Source organism: Elaeis guineensis, chromosome 9, assembly GCF_000442705.2.
Source record: "Elaeis guineensis isolate ETL-2024a chromosome 9, EG11, whole genome shotgun sequence".
In the NCBI taxonomy this organism is placed as follows: domain Eukaryota; kingdom Viridiplantae; phylum Streptophyta; class Magnoliopsida; order Arecales; family Arecaceae; genus Elaeis; species Elaeis guineensis.
Window position 1 is genome coordinate 96,797,200 of NC_026001.2, and position 22,940 is coordinate 96,820,139.

Here is a 22,940-nt window from a genome sequence, read left to right on the forward strand (position 1 = left end):
GGGCTTTAGTGAAGGGGTCGGCTAGGTTCTCCTTTCCGTCGATCTTCTGTAGGTCGACGTCACCTCGATCCACGATCTCCCAGACCAGGTGGAAGCGGCGCAAGATGTGCTTCGTCCGCTGATGTGCTTTGGGTTTCTTCGCCTGAGCTATGACACCAGTGCTGTCGCAGTAGAGCAGGACCGGACCATCTAGGGAGGATGCTACTCCGAGCTCGTTGATGAATTTCCTCAGCCACACAGCTTCCTTCGCGGTATCTGATGCTGCGATGTACTCCGCTTCACAAACAGAGTCTACCATAGTATGCTGCTTGAAACTCTTCCAGCAGATGGCTCCACCATTCAGAGTAAAGATATAACCCGATACACTCCTGCTGTCATCATGGTCAGATTGGAAGCTGGAGTCTGTGAACCCCACAAGTTTCAGATCTGACTCGCCATAAACCAACCATTGGTCCTTAGTATTTCTCAAATACTTAAGGATAGCTTTAACCACTTTTCAGTGATTTTCTCCAGGATCAGATTGGTATCTACTCACTACTCCTAGTGAGTATGCCACATCTGGTCTTGTACATATCATGGCGTACATGATAGATCCCACGACTGAAGCATATGGGACTCTACTCATACGCTCTCTCTCTTCAGGAGTTATCGGACAATCCTTCTTAGAGAGAGAAATTTCATGGCCTATCGGTAGATAGCCTTTCTTGGAATTCTCCATGCTGAACCTCTTCAGCACAGTGTCTATGTACATGGACTGGGATAACCCAAGCATCCTTTTAGATCTATCCCTATAGATCTTCATCCCTAGGATGTAGGATGCTTCACCCAAGTCCTTCATGGAGAACTATGATGACAATCAAACTTTTATTTCCTGTAGTGCGGGGATGTCATTTCCGATTAAGAGAATACCACAACTGGACCATTTGCCCATTTATAGATGCAGGGCTCTTCTCCATTCTTAATGAAGCCATACGTTTTGATCACCTTATCAAAACGCATGTTCCAACTCCGAGAAGCTTGCTTCAATCCATAAATGGATCTCTGAAGCTTGCACACCTTGGACTCATCTGTGGATGTAAACCCCTTAGGTTGTATCATATACACCTCTTCGGTCAGCTCTCCATTCAGGAAAGCTGTCTTTACATCCATCTGTCAGATCTCATAATCTAGATGGACAGCTATTGCAAGCATTATCCGAATAGATTTGAGCATTGCCACAGAAAAAAATATCTCGTCATAGTCAATACCATAACGTTGACGATACCCCTTGGCTACCGACGGACTTTATAGGTCTCCACCTTTCCGTCTGCGCCCCTCTTCCTTTTGAAGACCCATTTACACCCAATGGGTTTAACCCCTTCAGGTGTGTCAACCAATGTCCATACATCGTTGATCTTCATGGACTCCATTTCGGATTTCATGGCTTCAAGCCATTTCTCAGAATCAGGTCTCTGCATTGCATCCATATAGGTGATCGGATCCTCATTATTCTCATCAAGTTCGATGGGATCACCGTCCCGGACCAAGAAACTGTAGTATCTGTCTGGCTGACGCGGTACTCTACCGGATCGTCTTAATAGTACAGGTACATTGGGCTCCGGATATGATCTAATCATATCAGACTCAGGTTCAGCTATTGGTGTCGGTCCTTCTACCTGTTGAACTTCATCAAGTTCAACCTTAGAGGCAACGGTTCCTTCACCAAGGAACTCCTTTTCTAAAAAGATTGCTTTAAGGCTGACGAACACCTTTTGTTCATCAGCATGGTAGAAAAAATATCCTTTTGTCTCTTTGGGGTACCCTATGAATGAGCATTTGTCAGACCTAGATCCAAGTTTGTCTGTGACTAATCGTTTGACATAGGCCGGGCACCCCCAGACCCTAAGATGTGAAAGTGCTGGCTTACGTCCCGTCCATATCTCATATGGAGTCTTAATTACAGACTTACTTGGAACCCTATTTAACAGATAACAGACCGATTCGAGTGCATATCCCCAGAAGGATATCGGCAAGCTAGCAAAACCCATCATGGATCGGACCATGTGTAACAGAGTCCGATTCCTCCTTTCAGACACACCATTATGCTGTGGTGTTCCTGGAGGAGTCCATTGGGAGAGAATCCCATTCTCTCCTAGATATGTGAGAAATTCACTAGAAAGATATTCTCCTCCTCGATCAGATCGAAGAATTTTAATACTCTTCCCAGTTTGTTTTTCTACTTCACTTCGGAATCGTTTGAACATTTCAAATGAATCCGACTTATGTTTCATCAGATAGACATATCCATATCGGGATAGGTCATCTGTGAAAGTTATGAAGTAGAAATATCCATCTCTAGCACTGGTGCTCATGGGCCCACATACATCAGTATGTACTAGGCCCAAGAGCTCAGTAGCTCTCTCACTTTTTTCAGTAAAAGGTGACTTGATCATTTTACCAAGAAGACAGGACTCACAGGTTGGAAGTGATTCACAATCACTAACTTCGAGAATTTCCTCTTGAGTCAACCTGTTTATTATGTTCTTGTTTATATGACCTAGCCTACAGTGTCATAAGTAGATATCTGACACACTATCTAATCTAGGGTGCTTGCCAATAGAATAGACTCTTATCAGGCTTGATCTTTTTGGTCTGGCTCTGCACAAATGTCCCAGCCTGAACTTGCACCTTCTTGACTTTCTTCTTCTTATTCTTCTTCCCTTTCTTAAAAGGTCGAGAACCAGAAGACAAACCTCCCACTAAGTTCACCGACTCCTTATGGAGTTGGTGATCTTTCTCAAAGTTCTGAAGTAACCCCAGTAATCCGTGGTAGTTTACTTCAGGCTTTGTCATTCAATAATGAGTGAGGAATGGGAGATAAGACTTGGGCAGTGAGTTCAGTATTGCATCTTTCCCAAGCTGCTCATGCAAGGAAAAGCCGAGCTTGCTCAATCGTTCCATCAGCTCGATCATGTACAATACATGATCAGTGACAGAGGCACCATCCCGCATTTTGGCGTTGAAGATGGCACAACTAGTCTTGTGCCTCTCCACATCATCGGGTGTGCCAAAGGCATCCTCCAACACTTGAAGCATGTCCTTTGACTGAGCCGTCTCGAATCTGCGACTGAACTCGTCGCTCATAGCAGCCAGCATGATACAATGCACCGTGGTCCGATCACTGAGCCACTTCTGATAAGTGTCTCTGACTGTTCCACGTGCATTGACAGCTGGCTCCTCAGGTGCAGGATCCATTATCACATATAGGATCCGTTCATGCTCCAGGACTATCTTCAACTTTCGGTACTAGCTACCGAAATTGGATTTCACCAACTTATCATTGTCCAACAATGATCGGAGTGATAGGGAAGTGGCCATATCTGCACAAAGGAGAACCATAACCTAATTAGTAATTGATTCATTAAACCTAAAGATTTAGACTTTAATCAAAAGGTTTCTCCCACTATTTTATTCGAATTGGTAGCCTCTACCTCCAACTCGAGGAATTACCATAATTCCTTAGCAGGTACTAGAATCCACTTAGACTGCACACAAGCCCAACTTTGGTTGGTCAACCCATGTACATCTAAGGGTAGGTTCATAACCAATTGTTTCTCTAAACAATTTCTAGTAATTTTAATTTTGCCCCAGAAACTTAATCAGTAGGCTTTGGCCTCCACTGTAAGGATCCAGTTAGGTCCAACCATTAACATGATCATACTTGGTGTATCTAACCAACGAATGATTAAGCCCAACTTTGGTTGGCTCACCTAACCACCATTAGAGAGACACTTCCAAGTCATCATATGATGAGTGATAATTTCATTAGTCAACAAGCACCAGGCCTTTGGGTCTGCAATGATTATTGAGTTAATGGACTCATTATCAAATACCTTAATGAGAGGCTATGACTCAGTTATCTCCATAACTTTATCATTTTAAGGACCTAATAATTTTAGAAGATTTAAATAATTTAGAGGATGAAGTCAGATGAACCAACTTATCATGATCCTCCCACTGGCTTCACCAAGTCAGCTTAAGGGAGATCATTAAAAAGGCTGGTCTAGGAGCACCTAAATCAGTCACACTAATTTACCTAACTGACATGGGTCAGCTCGAATAGTCAAGTGATCCGATCAAAACATAATTTCACCAAGAGACCAGGTAAGTTCGATCAGTGGGAGGGTCTGCCAAAGCTTGCCTTAGATACCATCAGAAATAGCCAGGTAAGCAGGCTCCCAATTAAAAACCACCGGTCTGGTTTACCTTAGACACCAACTGGTTTAATTAGTTTCGATTAGATCAACCTAACAGTTCGTGCTAGACCGTTTAGCCAAGAATCAAGTCCATTTGGTTCTCGTTAAAGACATGGACTTGACCAACTATAACTATTGTAATTGATCTAGAGAATCCTTGACCTAATCTAAGACAATAATTGATTAGATTTAGTCAATTCTCTAATTAAGTCCATCTTTAATCTAACCATAGGTCTAACCCAATTAATGGACCTAATTCCCACTAACCCATTAACCCAATGTGTTATGGTTTGTGTCTTAGGTTCTTCAATTCATAATCCTAGAACCTAATCAAACAACTTCTTAATTCTTAATTAAGTTTTGGGCTGAGGGTTGGGTTCGGCTTTTCAAAAAATAATTTTCATATTTGTAAAATAATTTTACAATATGATTATACCAACCATATTGCATGTTTGATTCATAATCAAGATACAACTGAAATAAACATGAAACTACTTTAGATCTAATCTAAACAGGTTCATGTAATTGAAACAATTTCAACTTTAAACAATTTCTTTGCACAAAAATTATTAACAAAGAGATTTTATTTCAGATTTAAACATCTTTTAAATCTAATAAATCATAAATTTAATCTAGATCATATCTAACAAATTTATGATTAAAAATAGATCTACACAAACTAGGACAACATTTGCACTGTAAGAGGTAAACCTTACAGCAGGATAACCTTGCAGTTTGTGATTGATCTAAAATTTTAATTTTAGATTTAATAATTAGATTATAAATTAGATCTAATCTAAGAAATAATCTAAGCATGTATAAATAATCATGTAATAAAGAACCTTGGCTCTGATACCAATTGTAGGAACCTTATCTAGGGTTTCAGGGTTAGATCTTGAAACTTTTTCAAGATCATACAGCGGAAGACTAAAATAAATCAAAAATTATTTTTTAAAATCAAAAAATCCCTAGATATAAGATTCTATTACATGATTATTACATAGCATTAAATCAGAAATTAAAATATATAAATATAGCATGAACTACATGTTGATCATATCAACATGTTTCTATACTACATCTAATGTATGTATTAAACAATAGATCAGATCTATTAACTTGCAAGTTAGACGTTCTAACCTTATTGATCTGGGCTTGAAGATGATGTTGCAAGCCGCACACGCATCCGGCCTCTAGGAGTCGTCCACACGAGCCCACAAATCTCGATCAGAAGTCCTGCTTCAGGAAATCAGCACAGTATGCTAGTACTGCGCTGATCCTTCTTTGATGGTTGATTAGGTGCCTCCTTCTTCTTGATTTGGACTCTTCCAAAAATGGAAAGTAGAAGGAGGAGTTTCAGATCTGAGATGCTCTCAGAAAACTCAAGATGGAGGGAGGAAAGATATGAAAACAAAAACCCTAGAAGAAGACCCTCTTCTTCACGTTTTTCTCTCTAGACACCCAAACTTGCGTCTTTTATATCTCCACGATCCAAAGGTATTTCTCTCTGATTTTTGGATGGCAAAAAGGTCTCTCAAATCTCTAACTTCTCCTAAAATTTCACGAAGAAACTCATCTTACATAGAGAGATATGATAGAGTCCTTGTCTAGGTCAAACACCTAGTCAAGACTTATCCAAACATGGCAAGTTAAGGGACGCCCAACTCTTGAGCACCTCCTTCATATTTTCGTGCATGGATCACTAGAAAAGGATGCACAATGTATACCCTAAAAGCCATGAAAATTCTAAAAAAAAATTTGGATAAATTCGGTGCAAAATTGAAAGAGTTTTGGATTTCTAAAACTCTATCTCATAGAATTCGAAATCCAAACTTATTCCTTTTAGATTTGATCCAAACCACCTTCCATGTAAGAAAGAAGAGAGGAGACCTTTTGTGAATGTGGGAGAGATCTGGGAGAGGGCTTTTGTCACACAAAATAAGTGGAGATTGGCGTTGAATAAGAGAGAGGGCGTGGAGAAGGATTATGTGGCGCAAGGTGGAATCCTAGTCTTACTAGGATTCTGTCTTATGACTTGTTTTAATTTGGTTTTCCAAACCAAATCAAATCAAAATTAGATCAACCCAATTAAAATAGGTCTTAACCCAATTAAGAACCTAATTTAATCAGATTAAATTAGATTTAAATCTGATTTAATTTTCTAATCAAATTAGAAATTAGATTGACCCAAGTCCTAGTTGAACTAGGACTAGTTTTTCCTTGCACTTGGCTTATCCAATAAACCAATTGGACTTGATCCAATCAAGCCCAAACCAAATCTAATTAAATCATATTTAATTAGACTTAATCTCAGCCCATTGGCTTAATCAAATTAAGCCAATCAGCAATCGAATTGCTAATAGATCCTCCTGCAACACTTGCACTGGGTTAAATGTCAATCGTATTGATCATTTAACCCTAGAACGATTCTTAATCGTTGATCAACCATCTGATCGGATCATGAACTCTAATGTGTGTGACCTCATTGGTCCGAACCTAAGCCGGTAGCATAGGAACAAATTCCTATACCAATCGAAGTGACCATCTAGCAATGGTACCCGGCGATCGGATATGTCGAATGTGTAGAACAACATCCTTAGAACCCATGCGGATATAGTTTTCATATAATTCATCTCCTTAACCAAAATGATCATAGGACACCCCAGAGTTCAACTGTCAACTCTGATCAGGTTGTCCACATTGTATTTCAAAATATCAAATCCATCTGATGGATTACCCTGACCAAGATTTTGCTAAATTGAAATACAGCGACTCATTCTTCTCCAACTCTTGGAGTGGTCAATCCCATCTCGATCACACTCTGACTTCGCAAGTACTTGACTGTGCCTAGAAGCCTTCCGTCTCTGAATGAGAAATTCAGTTAGTCCAATACCAAAGCACAGTGAGTTGCTTGCAAGTCACTGAGGCGATCTCAAGTCTAAGGGACACTTATACCATATCCCATCAGAGATATTCTCGACAGCAGAATACTCTGGAGTTGGTCATGTTCAATGATGATGTACTCTTACATCTCACCTGTATGCCATACCAGTGTCTCCACACTCCTTGGTTAAGAGGACAACCAACCCATATGGCCTACAGCGACCTATGCTCGATAGAAGCTGTTGTCCTTATTAACAGCCTATCATTTGGTCGTGAACAGTTTTAAGGACTAATCGATAAATCCTCTCTTTATCGAATCTAAATAGTCCTGAGGACTTCATCATAACAACGGAGTTCATTAGAAGATGAAAGCTTATGATGAAAATGCCAAATATATTTTATTTATTAACAAATCAATTACAATACTTGGTTGCTCAACCATCAACAGCTTGACGATTGGCTTTTTGGGACACATTTCCCAACACTAAACTCTATTGATATAAAAAATTCAAAATTATTTTTTTTTATTCCGATTGAAAAAATTATAGATGACTATTTGAACACATAATGATATTGATATTTAGCTGCACGATATGTTTAGTATTCTTATTTCACTTTATATATGAGTTATTATATGCCATTGTAACACTTTGGACCTATGGCATTGAATAAAAATCATATAGAGCAAGCACCAGAAAAAAATTATGGGACGGACTTTATAGTTTGTCATGTTTGTTGTAACACTAATTTTTATTAGTATATTCTTTTTATCAGTGCATATTATATAACTATATGATATACATTAAATAAATTAATCGACAAGCAAATCAATACACACCTCCAAAATAAATCGATGCATAGTTCTAGAATATGAAATTCACCGATTTATAGTATACAATCAGATGATGCATACTTAGCAAATTAGTCATCAACAATCCAATACATATCTTCAAGTAAATTAATATACAATTTTTGGACTGCTATATTCACTAGTACACACTATATGATCTAGTAATATATACTCATCGATTTTCTGATACATATTATAAGTTTTTTTGATATATACCTAGTAGTGATCTAATACATATCTCTAAATAAAAATATATTTTAAAAAAGGTGTATTGATTTATCTAGAGGTGTGTATTGGATCTTTGCTAGATATGTATCCAAAAAGCTTATAATATATATCAAAAAGTCGATAAATATGTATCACTATATATTATATAATATATATCGGTGAACATAATATTTTAAAAATTGCATATCAATTTACTTGGAGGTATGTATTGGATTGCTATATGACTAATTTGCTAAGTATGCATTATCAAGCTGTGCACTATGTATTGATAAACTTTATATTCTGAAAATCGTATATCGATTTACCTAGAGATGTGTATTAGATTTCTGCTATGTATGCATCAAAGAAACTTGCAGTATATATCAGAAAGCCAATGAATGTGTATTATAATACCGTGTAATGCATACCGGTAGACATAATATTCTAAAAACTGTATATTAATTTGCTTGTAGGTGTGTATTGGTTCGTTAGATGACTAATTTGCTAAGTGTATATCATCTAACTGTGCATTGTGTATTGATGAGTACCATATTTCGAAAATTGTGTATCGATTTACTAGAGATATATATTAGCTTGCTTGATGATTAATTTACTTGATATATATATATATATATATATATATCACCTGGTCATGTAGTATGCATTGATAAAAAATATATTATGAAAATGATAAAAAAAAATACTATGCTTTATTATTTTTAATTATAAGATTAATTGACTTTTAGGTTTCTAATTTAAGGCCTATATCAGGAGAAATATGGTAAATGATAAAGCCCTATGATTTTTGTTCCATGGCATTACCTTATCAAAACCCTCAAAGAAATCCTACAGGGCTCGACCACAGTGAGGTTATGGTATGAAATACCAAACCATTCATGACACGTGTCATTGGAACTAAACATTTTGGAGCCATGACTGGACCGCGACTTTCCTCTCGGTAGATATAAAGCATGGAGTCAAACGGTGTTAGTACTGACCAAGAAGTCAACCGCGTGCAGGACTTTTGGGGCACCGTCACGCTTGACATTTGGGAAGCTTCTCGGCTCCTCTCGAGGAAAAGAGCAGCTGAGGGATTCTTTGCGTCTCCTGGGGCAAGTCCTCGACGATAATATCATTAGAAAGGTGAACCTGAGAAGTTACGTGCATTGAATCAAAGTAAGATAGACCATTTGAGCGTCACGTTGGAGAAACATGATGGAACTTTTCTCACTGGGGCAGCTTCCACCTGATTTCGTCACCAATAGCAAACGGCATTGAAACTAAAGAAGATTGGAAGAGGGATCAAAAGGAAGTGCGGACTAGAGGAATCCCACAACAGACTTACGAAGGTTAACCCATATTTCGCTTGGCATACGACTACCATCCTAGCATATTGATAACCGTATCAAATCGAATGGTATAGAACATATCATATCATATTGATTTAGTAGATATACGATACGTGGAGAGCATCGATACTTGATATGTCGAACCGTTCTTCATACCGGATGTATTGACACAGTGACATAATGGCACCAACATGAAGCCTGATAGAAAGAAGGTGTATCTTGATTGAGTCAATCATAATCCTTAAATTTCCATATTATAACCAACACCAGGGCCAAAAAAATGGCAATCAGGCCACGAAAAGAGGTGTGGAATTCTCTCATGTACACAATTATATCAGGGGAGACCATTCAATGAACCATATATGTCCCACACAATTATATCAGGGGAGACCATTCAATGAACCATATATGTCCCGAAACTCATGTCAAAGTCTACGCACACCATGCCCTCACATTTGCATGAGAAATGGGGTTGGTGGATGGTCAAGCATGCATGATATTAATGTCGAAGCACAAGGTATGCTCATCTTTAAATTAACACCGATTGCTGATCTGCATGCAAAGTTTTTGAACATATACGGTGGTTGTCACATCAAACAGTGCATGGTGCACTCTTGCTTGCGCTTCATATCAGGAGACAAACAAAATAATGTATCCATTATGACCCAATGGAAATGGTTCACCTCGCCAATGTTGACAAGTTCAACCATCCAAAATTTCCTGCAGTCCATAGTTACACCAATTGTTGGTAAACGGTACGACCTTAACTCGAGTGGAAGGGTTGCATCCAATCCGTGCTTCAAGTTTGTCTCTGAGAATTCGTCCACCAACTAACGAAGTAAAAATGGGAGTTAGACTTTATGTTTGATTGAAGTTTAAAAAAAAAAAAAAGAAAAAAAAAATTGAAAGATAGTTTTCATTAGAATAAGATTTTTTATATTTTATAAAAAAAATTAATATAGAATATAAGAAGGTCCAATTCTCAACGGCTGAAAATTGAGATAATTTTTTTCTAAAACATGGAATAAAATTTTTTCTTTTGTTAAAGACATTCCAAGAAAAATATTTCAACGAAGAGAAATCAAAATAAAAACAGCAGATGCTCGGTCAAAATGTTTAGGTGACGTTAACGCCCAAGCTCTTGTCATAGAGTGACGTAAGATAAAAAGACAGTGGGGAGAAATCCACCCATCGAACGGTCGATGATTGGTGATAAGGTTCAAACCCGCGTCGGCAACGATCAAAACCAAGGCCAACATGCAATGCATGAGCCCACCGGCGAACGTTCCACACGGTGGGACCCCACCATATTAGAACTGGCTTCCTCTTCCACCATCCATCCTTTTATTATCCGGTCCTGAAAGTACCCAGCGATTTCCCCTTGAAGGAAAGCTAGAAATAACGCGTGGCCAATAACCAACCACACGTTACACACGGTTCTTCTTTTGTCTTCTCCTCCTATATACACTCTCTTCTTCCAATCCCTTCGAAACCCTGGTGAATAGATTTCTGCTCCTCCGGTATGCTCCCTCTACCTGCAAAGAAGCTCTACCAAGAGCTGCGCCACCAATCCAACCCTCAAATTTTGTGATGGTGGAAAGGATGAGAGCCTAATTATCTGCAGGTCTTCCTGTCTCCAAAATTGAAACACAGGTAATGAAGAGCCTACAAGCCTGAGTTGTGGGTTCTGTCATCTCTCTCCATGCCTCTCTCTTCATTTTTGATATGTTCTCTCGATCTCAGGGCAGTCCACCATCTGTGAGGGATGCAAAAATAATCATAGGAAGCTCCAGTTCCATTCATTCCTCAAGATGGATATGATAGGATTCGGTGCGAGGGATGAGTTCTTGAAGAGACTGGTGGATGATCTATCACTGCTTATTACTGAGGCTGAAGATGTGACAATAGAGAAGGAGAGCTTTCGGAGATTCTCGAAATATGTAGATCATCTGAGGGCTCTTCTCCAAGATCTCCGAGCCAAGAGGGTCTACGACAAGCCCGAGTGGGCAGCCTCAAGTTCTGTGCTACAGAAATTGCATTCTGAAGTCAGGAAAGCCCGGGATATCATCAAGGCTTACAATTCAGGGAGCCGGCTTCAGCTCCTCCTCAAGTGCAAGACCATGCTGTCCCAGCTGAAGAAATCAGCCGACGAGATCGCCAGCATCATTCAGCAGCTCTCCTTGGCCAAACTCGATTCGATGCTACAATTGAAATCCAAGGCTGATGAGATCATTCACGGCATGTGGTCAGTCGAATTCAAATCGGCGGCAGCAACTGAGGCCATAGTCTCTGAGATTGAGGAATCCATTGCACAGAATAGCAGGAGCCAAGACCATACGATGAGGCTTTTACATCAGATTGCAGATGCTGTTGGTGCTGCACCAAATGTCTCCCTTGTAAGAAGCGAAATTGCGCTGCTGAAGCAGGAAAAGGAAGAGATGGAAGCTCAAAAGCAGCACGCTGAAGCACTCCAGCTATCACAGCTGATACATCTCTTGTACAGCTCGGAGATGATCACGAGCCCACCACCAGAAAGCCCCACCATCATGAGCCCACGGAACTACCTGATCAATTCCTTCACATGCCCCCTCAGCTGCAAGCTCATGGAAGACCCGGTCGCCATTGTTTGTGGGCATAGCTTTGAGAGGAACGCCATTCTCGAATACTTCCGAATCGGAATGAAGGTGTGCCCAACCTGCAATAACGAGCTCTCTTCTCTGGATGTAACCCAGAACATCTCGCTGCGCAGTTCGATTCAAGAATGGAAGCAGAGAAATGCCAAGCTCAGGCTACAGAGTGCAGTATCCAGCTTAGACTCAGATGATCATGAAGTGTTGAACGAAGCACTTGAGATTCTACTCGCCGTAATGGAGAACACCAGTTACATAGCTGAAGTTTCACAACATGGTATTGCTGCAAGGCTGGTGGATTTACTGAAAACTGGTGAAGTGAACACCAAGGCAGCTCTCAAGTGCATCTGCCACCTTGCCCATTATTCTGAAGAAAACAAGGTAACCGCTCCGCTTGTACTAGGACAGTTTTTTTGCCCCAAAATTTGTGGCTTATTAATTTCGGTTTAACAGAAAACAATTGCTGCAAAAGGAGTCATTCGTTGCATCGTGAAGCAGTTCTGCAGAGGTGAGACTGAACCAGAAGGCCTTGTTATCTTGTTGGAGCTCTCAGAAAATGAAGTGTTCGCAGACATGATCGGAAAGACCAAGGACTCCATCCCCTGCTTGGTCTCTCTGCTCCAAAATTCCAATCCTGACATATCTCAGAAAGCCCTGAATGTTCTAGGTAACCTATCCTGCAACATCAATTTTGTCATCAAGATGGCGGAAGCTGGGTACTTCGAACCCTTCCTTGCTTGCTTCCAACAAGGTGAAGCTAATAGCTTTTAAATGACAAGCATCAAGCATGCTTTCTTTACAGTATCACTGATACCTTTTCTGCTGTTGGATTCAAGTCAGGCAATTCAGAGACGAGAGCTAACATGGCCAAAGAACTGACAAGAATGCATCTATGGGAAAGCACTGCAAGACACTTTGACAATGAGCGGTTCATCAGTGCGCTCACAAAGACATTGTACTCAAGCTCTCAAGACTACAAGTTGAAATGTCTCGGTTGCATCAAAAAGCTCTTGGCCTTCCCCAGATTGGTGAGAAAGTTTCTTTCAGACAGGAACACAATCCCAGCACTGCATGGCCTAATACAGTCGACCATTTCCAACCAGCAGTTGAAGCAGGAAGCCATGGAGATCCTCCTCTTGCTTGTGGAAGCCAGCGAGCCAAATGACTACCAGACCAATCCAAGTTTGGAAGAGCTTCACTCCCAGCACAACATCAATGTCTTCCTCCAACTTGCTTCCACTGCCAATACCCAGATAAAGGCTTCCTTCCTTCACCTGCTTCTGCTGATGGCTCAGAAATCAGAGAATGCTCGGCTTCAGATTCGATCTGACCAAAGTGTGATAGCCCATCTCTTCTCCATCCTTGAAGGAGATTCCCGAAGAGAGGTGAGGGTGCAAGTGCTGAAGCTGACATGCAGCATTGCTGAAGGCCATCCTGCTGGAGTTCAACTCCCCCCATCACCCCTAAAAGAGACTGCGATCGCTACTCTTCTGAACATCTTCACCAGTTCTACCAACACTGAGGAGAGATCTGCAGCCGCTGGAATCATTGGCCGGCTTCCATCTGATGACACCACCATCAATGAGATGCTCTGCAAGTCAGAAACCCTGAAGGCCATCCATGAGGTGGTCTGTGCCAATGACAGCAGGTACCAAGGGATGAGCAGGGAATCACCATCACCGTTGGCTACTACATCCAATTGCCTATTGGAGAACACCCTTGCAGTCCTGCTACGCTACACCGAGCCAAACAAGCCAGAGCTCCAGAGGCAAGTATCCAAGCTCAATGTCAGTCCATCTCTCATCCATGTCCTCTCCACAGGCAGCTCTCTCGCCAAGCAGCGGGCGGCCATAGCTCTATACCATCTCTCCCAATCAAGCCATCCAGACACTGCAACCACCACCGCTATGGCGGACCAGGCACAAGGCTTCTTCCTATTATTCCAGTTCAGAAGGCTCCTCCAGCTCAAATCATGGTGTGGTTCCTCCACTGCAGCACTGCATCAGAGCCTCTGCACTGTCCATGGCTCTGCTTGCTCATCTCGGCATGCATTATGCCTTGTCGAGGCTGGTGCAGTGGGGCCACTGGTGCAGACAGTGGTGAGCGAGCTGGCGACCAGTGCCTCAGAAGCTGCACTAGTGGCACTTGATACCTTGCTCAAGGATGATGCTTATCTCTCGTCCGCAGCAGCAGTCATAGTGGAGAACCAGGGCATGACAGCAATTCTAGAGGTGCTGGACAAAGGGCGTCTCTCCACCAAGGAGGTGGCTCTAGACCTCTTCTACAAGATCTTGAGGCATTCAGAAATTGCGAGAGAGCAATCTCTGCGGTCAAGAGGGATCCTCATCAGCCTCCTCAGAGTAGATCAACTGAAGAAAAAAGCAGCTTTGGTTCTCAGCCAGATGGATGCCATTCCACATCAGTCTTCATATTTCTGAAGCTCCCTCACCCAATCATTTGACATTAGATTTTTCACATTTAGAGAAGACAAGCATTGCATCTACCAAAGGGATAGTTCATTTTTGTACACATGCTATTGAAAGGAACACAAGAATAATTAGAATAGCTTTAAGCTGATAGCAGAGATTCATAAGTTTTTTTTTTTTTAAATTATTAATTGATTCAATGTTGCTAGACAAAATTCTAATTTTAAAGAAGATGGAGGGATATACATGGAGACATCAGCCTAGAAGCAACTTGAATACATCTGTCAATGATATCATGCCTTCCACAAATCTTGTTCTGGGATTAATTATAACAAGCTACCATATCCCTACTAAGGGAGAAAGACATGTTACCTCAATAGACTTTTTCATGATCAAGATTTTACGCCTCGATGGAATGGGAGGCATTCTGGCTGTCCATCCCGTTCCTATGAGAAAATATGACCGAGATGAGCTCGGGACTCGAAAACCCATCCATGCAGCGAGAAAAGAAGAAAGAAGGAAATGAAGGAAAGATGAAGAAAAGGGAAAAATGAAAGGAAAGAAGAAGAAAAATGGAAAAAAGAAAGGAAGGAAGAAGAAAAAGACAAAAGGAAAGAAAGGAAAGTAGAGAAAAAGAAAGAAAAGAAGAAAGATAGAAAAAAGAAAAAAAGAAAGAAAGAAAGAACAAAAAAAGAAAGGAAGAAAGATGGAGAATACCCACTGGGATGTATGATTGGGACTGCTTTCGGGATGAAACGGGACAATGAGACATTCCGTTCCATTGGAGAAACCAGGACACCTTTGTCTCACAGGATTTAAAATCTGGTTCATAATCTCATAAATGTTTGTGTGTATGCATGTGCGCGCACACATGCATTTCCATGTTTCAACATAGATTCCCAGGCAGGTACCTGGAACAGAAAGTAGCTCCAAAATCTCAAGGGAAGAAGTTGAATGCAAACAAGTGCAGCATCATCTGCAGCCATTTGCCTGGTATACCTGTTCCAGGGCCTGAAACCAAATACAGTGGAGTGACAACATCAACTCAGGGAAAATAGCAAAAGAGTGACTCTATTACTAAAAATCTGCTTTAAGTGTAGGAAGAATCCAGACTCCTGACTCCTTTTCGTAATGCCATCTAGAAGATTTCGGTACATTGGTGGTGGGGTGCACCAATGTTACAGCATTCATTGTGATTTTAAGACCATTTCACTATGCATTGAAAAAAAATTCAGCATAATTGCAATATGTACTGGAAGTGTTACTCCTGATAATGAAAATAAGTTGTTGTCAAGTCTATGTTATTAGCAATTGAGTACATGAGTGATGACAGATAAAAAGACCTAACTCGTTTTCATTAATGGACAGGTCGTAATTACATAGCTAATTTATTACAAAAACTAAACAATTCCTCTCAACATAATACCATCTTAGCACTAGAGAGAAGCTAGTCTAGGAATTATTTGAAAGGCACGATATCAACCTGAGTATGATTAATGACTAGCTACCAAAACGACATAAGAGGTAGATATGAATAAACCATACTTAATGTATAGACAAGCCAAAAGGTAGACTTACTTGCATCATCTTATCAAGCTGAATGCAATCATACATATCACCTTTTGCTAAAGCCATGATCTCGCTGCATGACAAAAAAACCACATTTACTTCTACATAAATCATATAGAATTGGAAAAATCAGGATACATATTAATCACAGAATAATTTGCCATCTTAAGTTTCTGCTAGACATCTATGAAGATTGGCTTGCTGAAAACTGAGTTTAAAATTTTAATGAACTCAAGGACAACAGATCGATAAACACATTCCAAGCTCAAGCAAAGAAAATTGAGCCTTCCTAATAGTCAGATAAGCCCAAAAGTATATAATTTTTAGGTCTACAGACCTATTAAATTCAAAATAGGGTATAAATTCCTATGTAGTTAGTCACATATCCACAGGGGAAAGAAAGAAAAGCTCCAATTTTATATGATTCCAAAAAGAAACAACACATGGGAAAGATTTTGGAGCAGCATGGCATCAAATCAGAAGATAAGGCTAGATAATGACTTTCTAGTTTTTATGTTGCATTCACTGCACATTTTCCACTTTCCGAATTACAAGCAGTTATACTTTTCTCCTTGCACAGTATTTTTTTTAAGTCACTGTAAGTTTGTAACACTTATATACAAGACTGTTAGCCATCTTTACTTGTACCTGCATGACACATAAACACTGAAATGTGTGTAAATGCAAATAGCCACCAACTTATTTGCACAGCTGACAACATGGGTGTCTGGGATTTGGAGAGCTAAAGTTCACAAGAAAGACAAAAGCAGGTGCAGCACCTGGTGTGTTTTAGCAAGGTAACTTATCCAGACATAGTTTATTGAATGAAACACCTCTATGGCACCATTGCTCAAAGATCATTCAAATTGGCAGCTTCTATCTACTTTGTATAATATTGCTCTACTGAAAGTTTAAGAGCTATATCCCATAAAGGACTAAGAATATACATGAATGTAGATGCAGAAGGTTCCCGCAAGAGTATACATCGATTAATAGCCTGTATACCCAATCATAGGAGAATTACTTCTTCATACATGATATGGAATGCTTGTTTCATGGGCATTTTAACATCCATGATGGAGATCTGCAAACTTACAATATCATATAACCAACTATATCGAATCATAAGAAAATTATTAGAAAGGTTATACATCATACATTGCTAGACATGGGAATGATGTCACATATAGTTTGCCTTGATAATAGCTGGTACCCAATCATGGGAAACCTCTATTACTTCATCTGAGGGCAGAAGTATGGGGTCTGGGGGCATGTGTCTTGGAAGTGAGGCCTGGATGACACAAAAGAAATTACAGGACATTTGCAGGCACTAACAAAGTAAAGTACAAGGATAATTCAATGCATTGGAGTTATTTGACAACTACCAAAAAATAGGATAAAAGATGTGAATAAGATAGGTAAAGAATGGGAACATACTGTGTAAAAAAGAAATGCCATTGCCCATTTCCCTGTCTTCTACAGATATCACATTGTTCATAGCCCACACTCAGCAGTAAGACATGGTTGCCATTCATCAAACTGCCATATACCATCAACAAGAAAATGGTACTGACATCCACCATAAAACCATATTTTCTATTGATAATCACAGAACCATGTGCAAATAGATAATTATGCATAACTGGACTATAAAAATAAGCCAAACAGCAATAATTTACATAAACCACCAATAGTTGTTAGCTCAGCTGGGTGGCACCTAACTCCCCATAGGAGAGGCTCTGGGTTCAATCCAAGGTGGTGACAAATAACAACAATATGCTAATAAAAAAAGAAATAGAAATAAAATTATTTTCCAACACAAATGACAATTGTTCAGTTAGGAAGACATTCACTAAATCAGTTAGAAAGGGATTCACCAAACTGATTCCACTCATTAACAAAGTCACATAACATATCAAAATATCCCAAGTTTTCCTCTGATTCTACAGCTGCTACCTACTCACTATAAGACAGTAAAATATGTTTCACCAATAGTTTAAAAATCAACTAGTTAAACTGAGTAAAACTTTGATTTAAGGAGAATTTTAAGCTAGGACCCACTAAAATTAAAATGCAAGGTTTTCAATGGGACCAGTTTTGCTTGTCAGTGGCAGTATCCCATCAATGCCAACTATGAATATAATTTTCTAAACATCCACACAGACAATGTCAAAAGCAGAAAAACAAGAACATTTACTCTGCCATAAGTCCATAATTTCTATTATTTAAACAAAGCATAAGTTATTTATAAGGAATAAGATGGTTTTCCAAAAAATATTATGCTCCAAACTTTGTTGCTAGTAAGAGGAACCATGCCATAACATAATCTGAGACAAAGTTATACACTTCTATCCTACTTACAGATTCGTAGTTATTGGTGGATTAACTCAGTCTAAGGATGTTACAGTCTAAAGTAATAGAAGTAGGCCTTTTAGGTGACCAGAATGTATCTTCTCATTTGACTATTTAACTCAACAGAATGTGCAGATCATTATCTATGTCATGGACAGTGCTTCATGTCTCAAAGAGTGTTTAAAGGAGCATTAGGGTCCTTAGAATGTTAGGAAGTTAAAAGACATGAGCGAACTTGATTATCCTTCCACAGTATTTTCATCTTTCCTAGGCCTATCTTCTAACCAATGCACTTGAAAGCTTTGATGGTTCTACAAGGTTTTGTCATTTAACCAGCTTGTGGCTAGTGGCAAAGGCCTTACAGATGACTAAAAGAAGCTAGGTAGGTTCAGATTCCTAGGGGTCATTACATTCGTCCCCACAACTTGATGGCATCATCCTCGTGCCTGCCTTCTTATACATGAACCTCTGCATGACTTAGTTGACATGTTATAGATCAGCTTTGGTTTCCACTAATTTCAAATGAGTGGATGATTTCTTTAAATTTTTTTAACAAAAATATGGTAGGCTTTAGTTGTTTGATCTTTTGGCAATCAGATACACACAATTGAGAAGACATGTAGAACAGGGTAATGGTGTTCCTGAGATGCACAGGATGGTGCATTCATGCCTTATAGGAGGATAGGAACTGTTTGAGTGACCATTTTGATTAGTCATATGGAAACCGAGAATCATGTAAGCATGAAATTGACTGTGAATTTCCAGCATCTGTTAGCTCTGCTGGTTGGCATCCCTCTCCTAAGGGCTTGCACTTGGGAGAGGCCCATGGTTCAAACCTCAGTGGTGGCACAAATACCACTCTATTACTCAAAAAGAAATTGGCTGTGAATTCAAGACCTCTGCATCACAGTGATATCGACAGCATCGGGTGCCTTCAAGCAAACCCACAGCTAGACATTGACACCTCTCCAGATCAAAACTTCACTCTTATCATGTCCAGCTATCAAGAAATGCCATCCCTGTGTCGTAAGTTATCTTTTTCACTTTTTCCATTCAAAAATTACAAATTGTTCAAGTCCTAGAACAGCTTTCAGAGTCCTCTTTTTCCAGAGATCATCATTTGCTAGCAAGTTAGTAATTCCATTTTAGTCTTTTTCTCTCTTTCTAGAACTGACATGCATAATTTTATCCTCACGATCCTCCACTAATGTCCATAAGCAATGAAAATCTCTCTTCAAGCAGAAGTTATTCTTCCCTTTCCATACTACCATACCCAACAATCAAGCAATTCCATGTCTTTAATTTTCAAAACAACAAGATATCAGCCCTGAACTTGAACTATTAATTCTACCTTTCTTGTCATCAACAGAATGCAGAATTTAAGGGGGATCCTTTCATCTATCGTTCACCAATATTGTAAAATCTCAGAACTCACTACATCTGATCATGTCCAGCTATGATCTGATGCCATGCATGATTGACTTGATTCAGATAAGTAATTGTCAAGGTAACAAAATTTTCATCCCCTGAGCCTACAATATTGATTCACCTTTTCTTTTTTTAGCATATCATAAACAAATAGAATACAGAAGTCAGCTTCTCTCCCTGCTATCATTCACCCATTTCCTTACAATCTCCCTTAAAGCATATGTCATCCTCTCATAACATCATGCCCAAATATCAAAGATGATACACCTGATCATATAAATTCTGATTATTGTCTCTCCCGTATCCCTGATTTTCAAAATAACAAATTTTCCGGGCCCTTGGCCTGCATGAGCAATCTTTCTTTTATTTTTTCAGCAGATCGTCCACACCAACCACACTCTAGCTACGCGATTCTGCCATGCAAGTCTCTTCCCCCTCAGTACTCACATGAATATTAGAATCAGCAGTGAATTCTCTCAGTTATCATTAACCAGATGCCATACAAACTGAATCTTTCCAAAAAATCCATAGCACTCAACAAAAGGAAAAAAAAATACCGAAGTGGCAAAGACAATTTAAAATTTGCTGGAACAACTTGAAGATTTCATATCTGTACCTGGTAAACACCCGGCGGAAGATACTTTGCAAGCGATCCACGCATGAGTATCATTGGACGAGATCGGTCCATCTACAAAAGTTATCATCGAACTTTCACTTTCTTAGAAACTAAAATGCCATCCAAGAAAAATCATCTAACAAAAAACAAGAAAAGAAAACAAATGGAGGGGAAAAGAAAAGCGAGAACAAATAAAAGGGGAAACATGGGAAAGAAACCGCAAATGAAGACATGGTGCCCCGCACAGGGCCACAGAAAACATCGTCACACCATCCCCGCGGCTTCGCCGGGCGCCAGATTCGACCTCCAAGCTTCAATTAATCAGCGCGACGACCACCATCACCCTTCCCTCTCGAACCAACGGGAAAGAACGAAACAACAAAAAAAAACCCAAAACTAGTTGAATATTTACTCAAACTACGTCCTTCAACCCTAACCAGCCAAAGACCGCGTGTTGCCCGGAGCCGGATACACGAAAACAATTTTTCAAATATTATTATTTTATTTTTAAAATATTATTTTATTTTTATTATTATTTAAATTATTATTAATAATAAAACTAATATTTTAAAATAATAATATTATTATTATTTAAAAAATAATATTTTTTAAAATAATATTTTATTATTAATTGTTTGAAATTAATTTTTTAAAAATAATATGTTATTATACAAATAGTATTTTAAAATTAATAATAAAAATAATATTTTTAAAATAATATTTTAAAAAAAATATTTTTTTATTATTATAAAATTGATATTTTTTGCTTCAAATTATTATTAATAATAATATTTTTTTCTCTCTCTCTTCAAATATTTTTTTTCTTCTTTTCTCTTCCTCCCGCCACCCCTGCCCCAACAGCATAAGACCCACGTCAAGGCCATCCGCGCCGCTCCCACTGTGACCCTGCCTCACCGTCGTCCACGTCGGATGTACGAAAATAATTTTTCTGATGTTGTTGTGTTCTTGTTATTATTCAAATTATTATTTATAATAAATTAATATTTTAAAAATAATATATTTATTATCATTTAAAAATAATATTTTTTAAAATAATATTTTATTATTAATTTTTTGAAATAATTTTTTTAAAAATAGTATATTATGATTATTCATAGTATTTTTAAAATAATATTTTGAAAAAAATAATATTTTTGTTATTATTTTAAAATTAATATTTTTTCTTCTGCTTCAAATTATTATTAATAATAAAATAATAATATTTTTTACTTTTTACTTTTTTCTCCCCTCATCAAATATTTTTTAAATTAATACTCTAAAAAAATAATATTTTAAATTATTATTAGTAATAAAATAATAATATTTTTTTCTTCTCCTCTCTAATCGCATCCCCCGACTCCAGCACCACCAACCCCCCTCCCCTCCCCTCTACGACCCCGCCCCATCGCCGTTCCCTTCTGTTCCCTCCCTTGGCCCCGGCGAATCAAAGCCCCGTGGCTTCGCGTGAGCATCGACGACTGCCCCTCCCCCAGCTCCAGTGCCACCAACCCGACCCCGCCCCACCACCGTCTGTACTGCACCCACCATCTGTACTGCATCCAGCTCCGTTCGACCACCAAACCCCTGCCCCTTTCTCGGCTCCGACGCCACCAACCTCCCTCCCCTCCCCTCCACGACCCTGTTCTATCGCCGTCCCCTCCTGTTCCCTCCCCCGACCTTGGCAAACCCGAGCCCTCGCGACTCCGCAAAAGCACCAACGACCGCCCCTCCCCTCCCCCGGCTCTGGCGCCACCCGCCTCCCCTCTCCTCCCCCGGCTCCGGCACCACAAACCCCCCTCGCCTCCCCTCCTCGACCCTGGCCGCAGGTAGTCACCGATACTCGTACAACCGCTAGCTTGGAGCGGCCGAATAGGGAAGCTTGGATGGTGGCTGGGGTTTGTCGGTGCTCGCATGGAGCCACAGGGACTCAGATTGCGACGTTTCGTAGAGGGCTTTCTTAAATTGGTAGAGGTTTTCAATGTTTTTCTGTCCAGGTGGCACAACCAAACTTATTTGAGGAGCTGAGTTGGCAATACCCCAATGCCCTTGCACAAAGTATTGTCATATATATATATATATATATATATATATATATATATATATATATATATATATATATATATATATATATGATTACAAGGGTGCACCAGCTGAGCCGGGTAAAACAAAGAAAACAAATCTCTTTTTAGGAGAAATCGATCTTTTTGGGATGTATGGAAGTCTTCGTGGTGCAAGAGAGACAGTGTCCTACCCTCGATCCGGAATCATGAGCTAGGGATCTTAGCATACAAAATGTCTCACAATATCATAAAGCAATAACAAAATAAAATTTAAATAATTAATATTTATTATTTATTTAAAAATTAAGTTAAATATTTTATAAAAATAATATTTT

At 39.3% G+C, this 22,940-nt stretch overlaps 1 protein-coding gene and 1 long non-coding RNA gene across 6 annotated transcripts; one reads left to right on the forward strand and one right to left on the reverse strand.

Annotated features, from left to right (window-relative positions):
• The first annotated feature begins 10,946 nt into the window (after window positions 1-10,946).
• On the forward strand, window positions 10,947-14,731 carry LOC105050967 (U-box domain-containing protein 44). Of its 4 annotated transcripts, none has more exons than XM_019852880.3 (4): window positions 10,948-11,177; window positions 11,268-12,535; window positions 12,608-12,905; window positions 12,995-14,731. In XM_019852880.3, the coding sequence occupies exons 2-4, from the start codon at window positions 11,336-11,338 to the stop codon at window positions 14,590-14,592; spliced, it is 3,096 nt and encodes a 1,031-aa protein (XP_019708439.1). In that variant the 5' UTR covers window positions 10,948-11,177; window positions 11,268-11,335; the 3' UTR covers window positions 14,593-14,731. The 4 variants fall into 4 exon arrangements, with proteins under 4 accessions (XP_073099791.1, XP_019708439.1, XP_019708440.1 ...); XM_019852881.3 differs by having other exon boundaries at window positions 11,273-12,535; XM_073243690.1 differs by having other exon boundaries at window positions 10,947-12,535; window positions 12,608-12,821.
• A 110-nt stretch (window positions 14,732-14,841) lies between these two features.
• On the reverse strand, window positions 14,842-20,942 carry LOC109506285 (uncharacterized). Of its 2 annotated transcripts, XR_012134399.1 has the most exons (6): window positions 20,764-20,942; window positions 20,546-20,617; window positions 17,587-17,688; window positions 17,308-17,440; window positions 16,159-16,222; window positions 14,842-15,591 (listed from the first exon to the last, which is right to left on the reverse strand). It is a non-coding gene; the product is annotated as an uncharacterized lncRNA (long non-coding RNA). The 2 variants fall into 2 exon arrangements; XR_012134400.1 differs by lacking the exon at window positions 17,308-17,440.
• Between the last annotated feature and the right edge of the window lie 1,998 nt (window positions 20,943-22,940).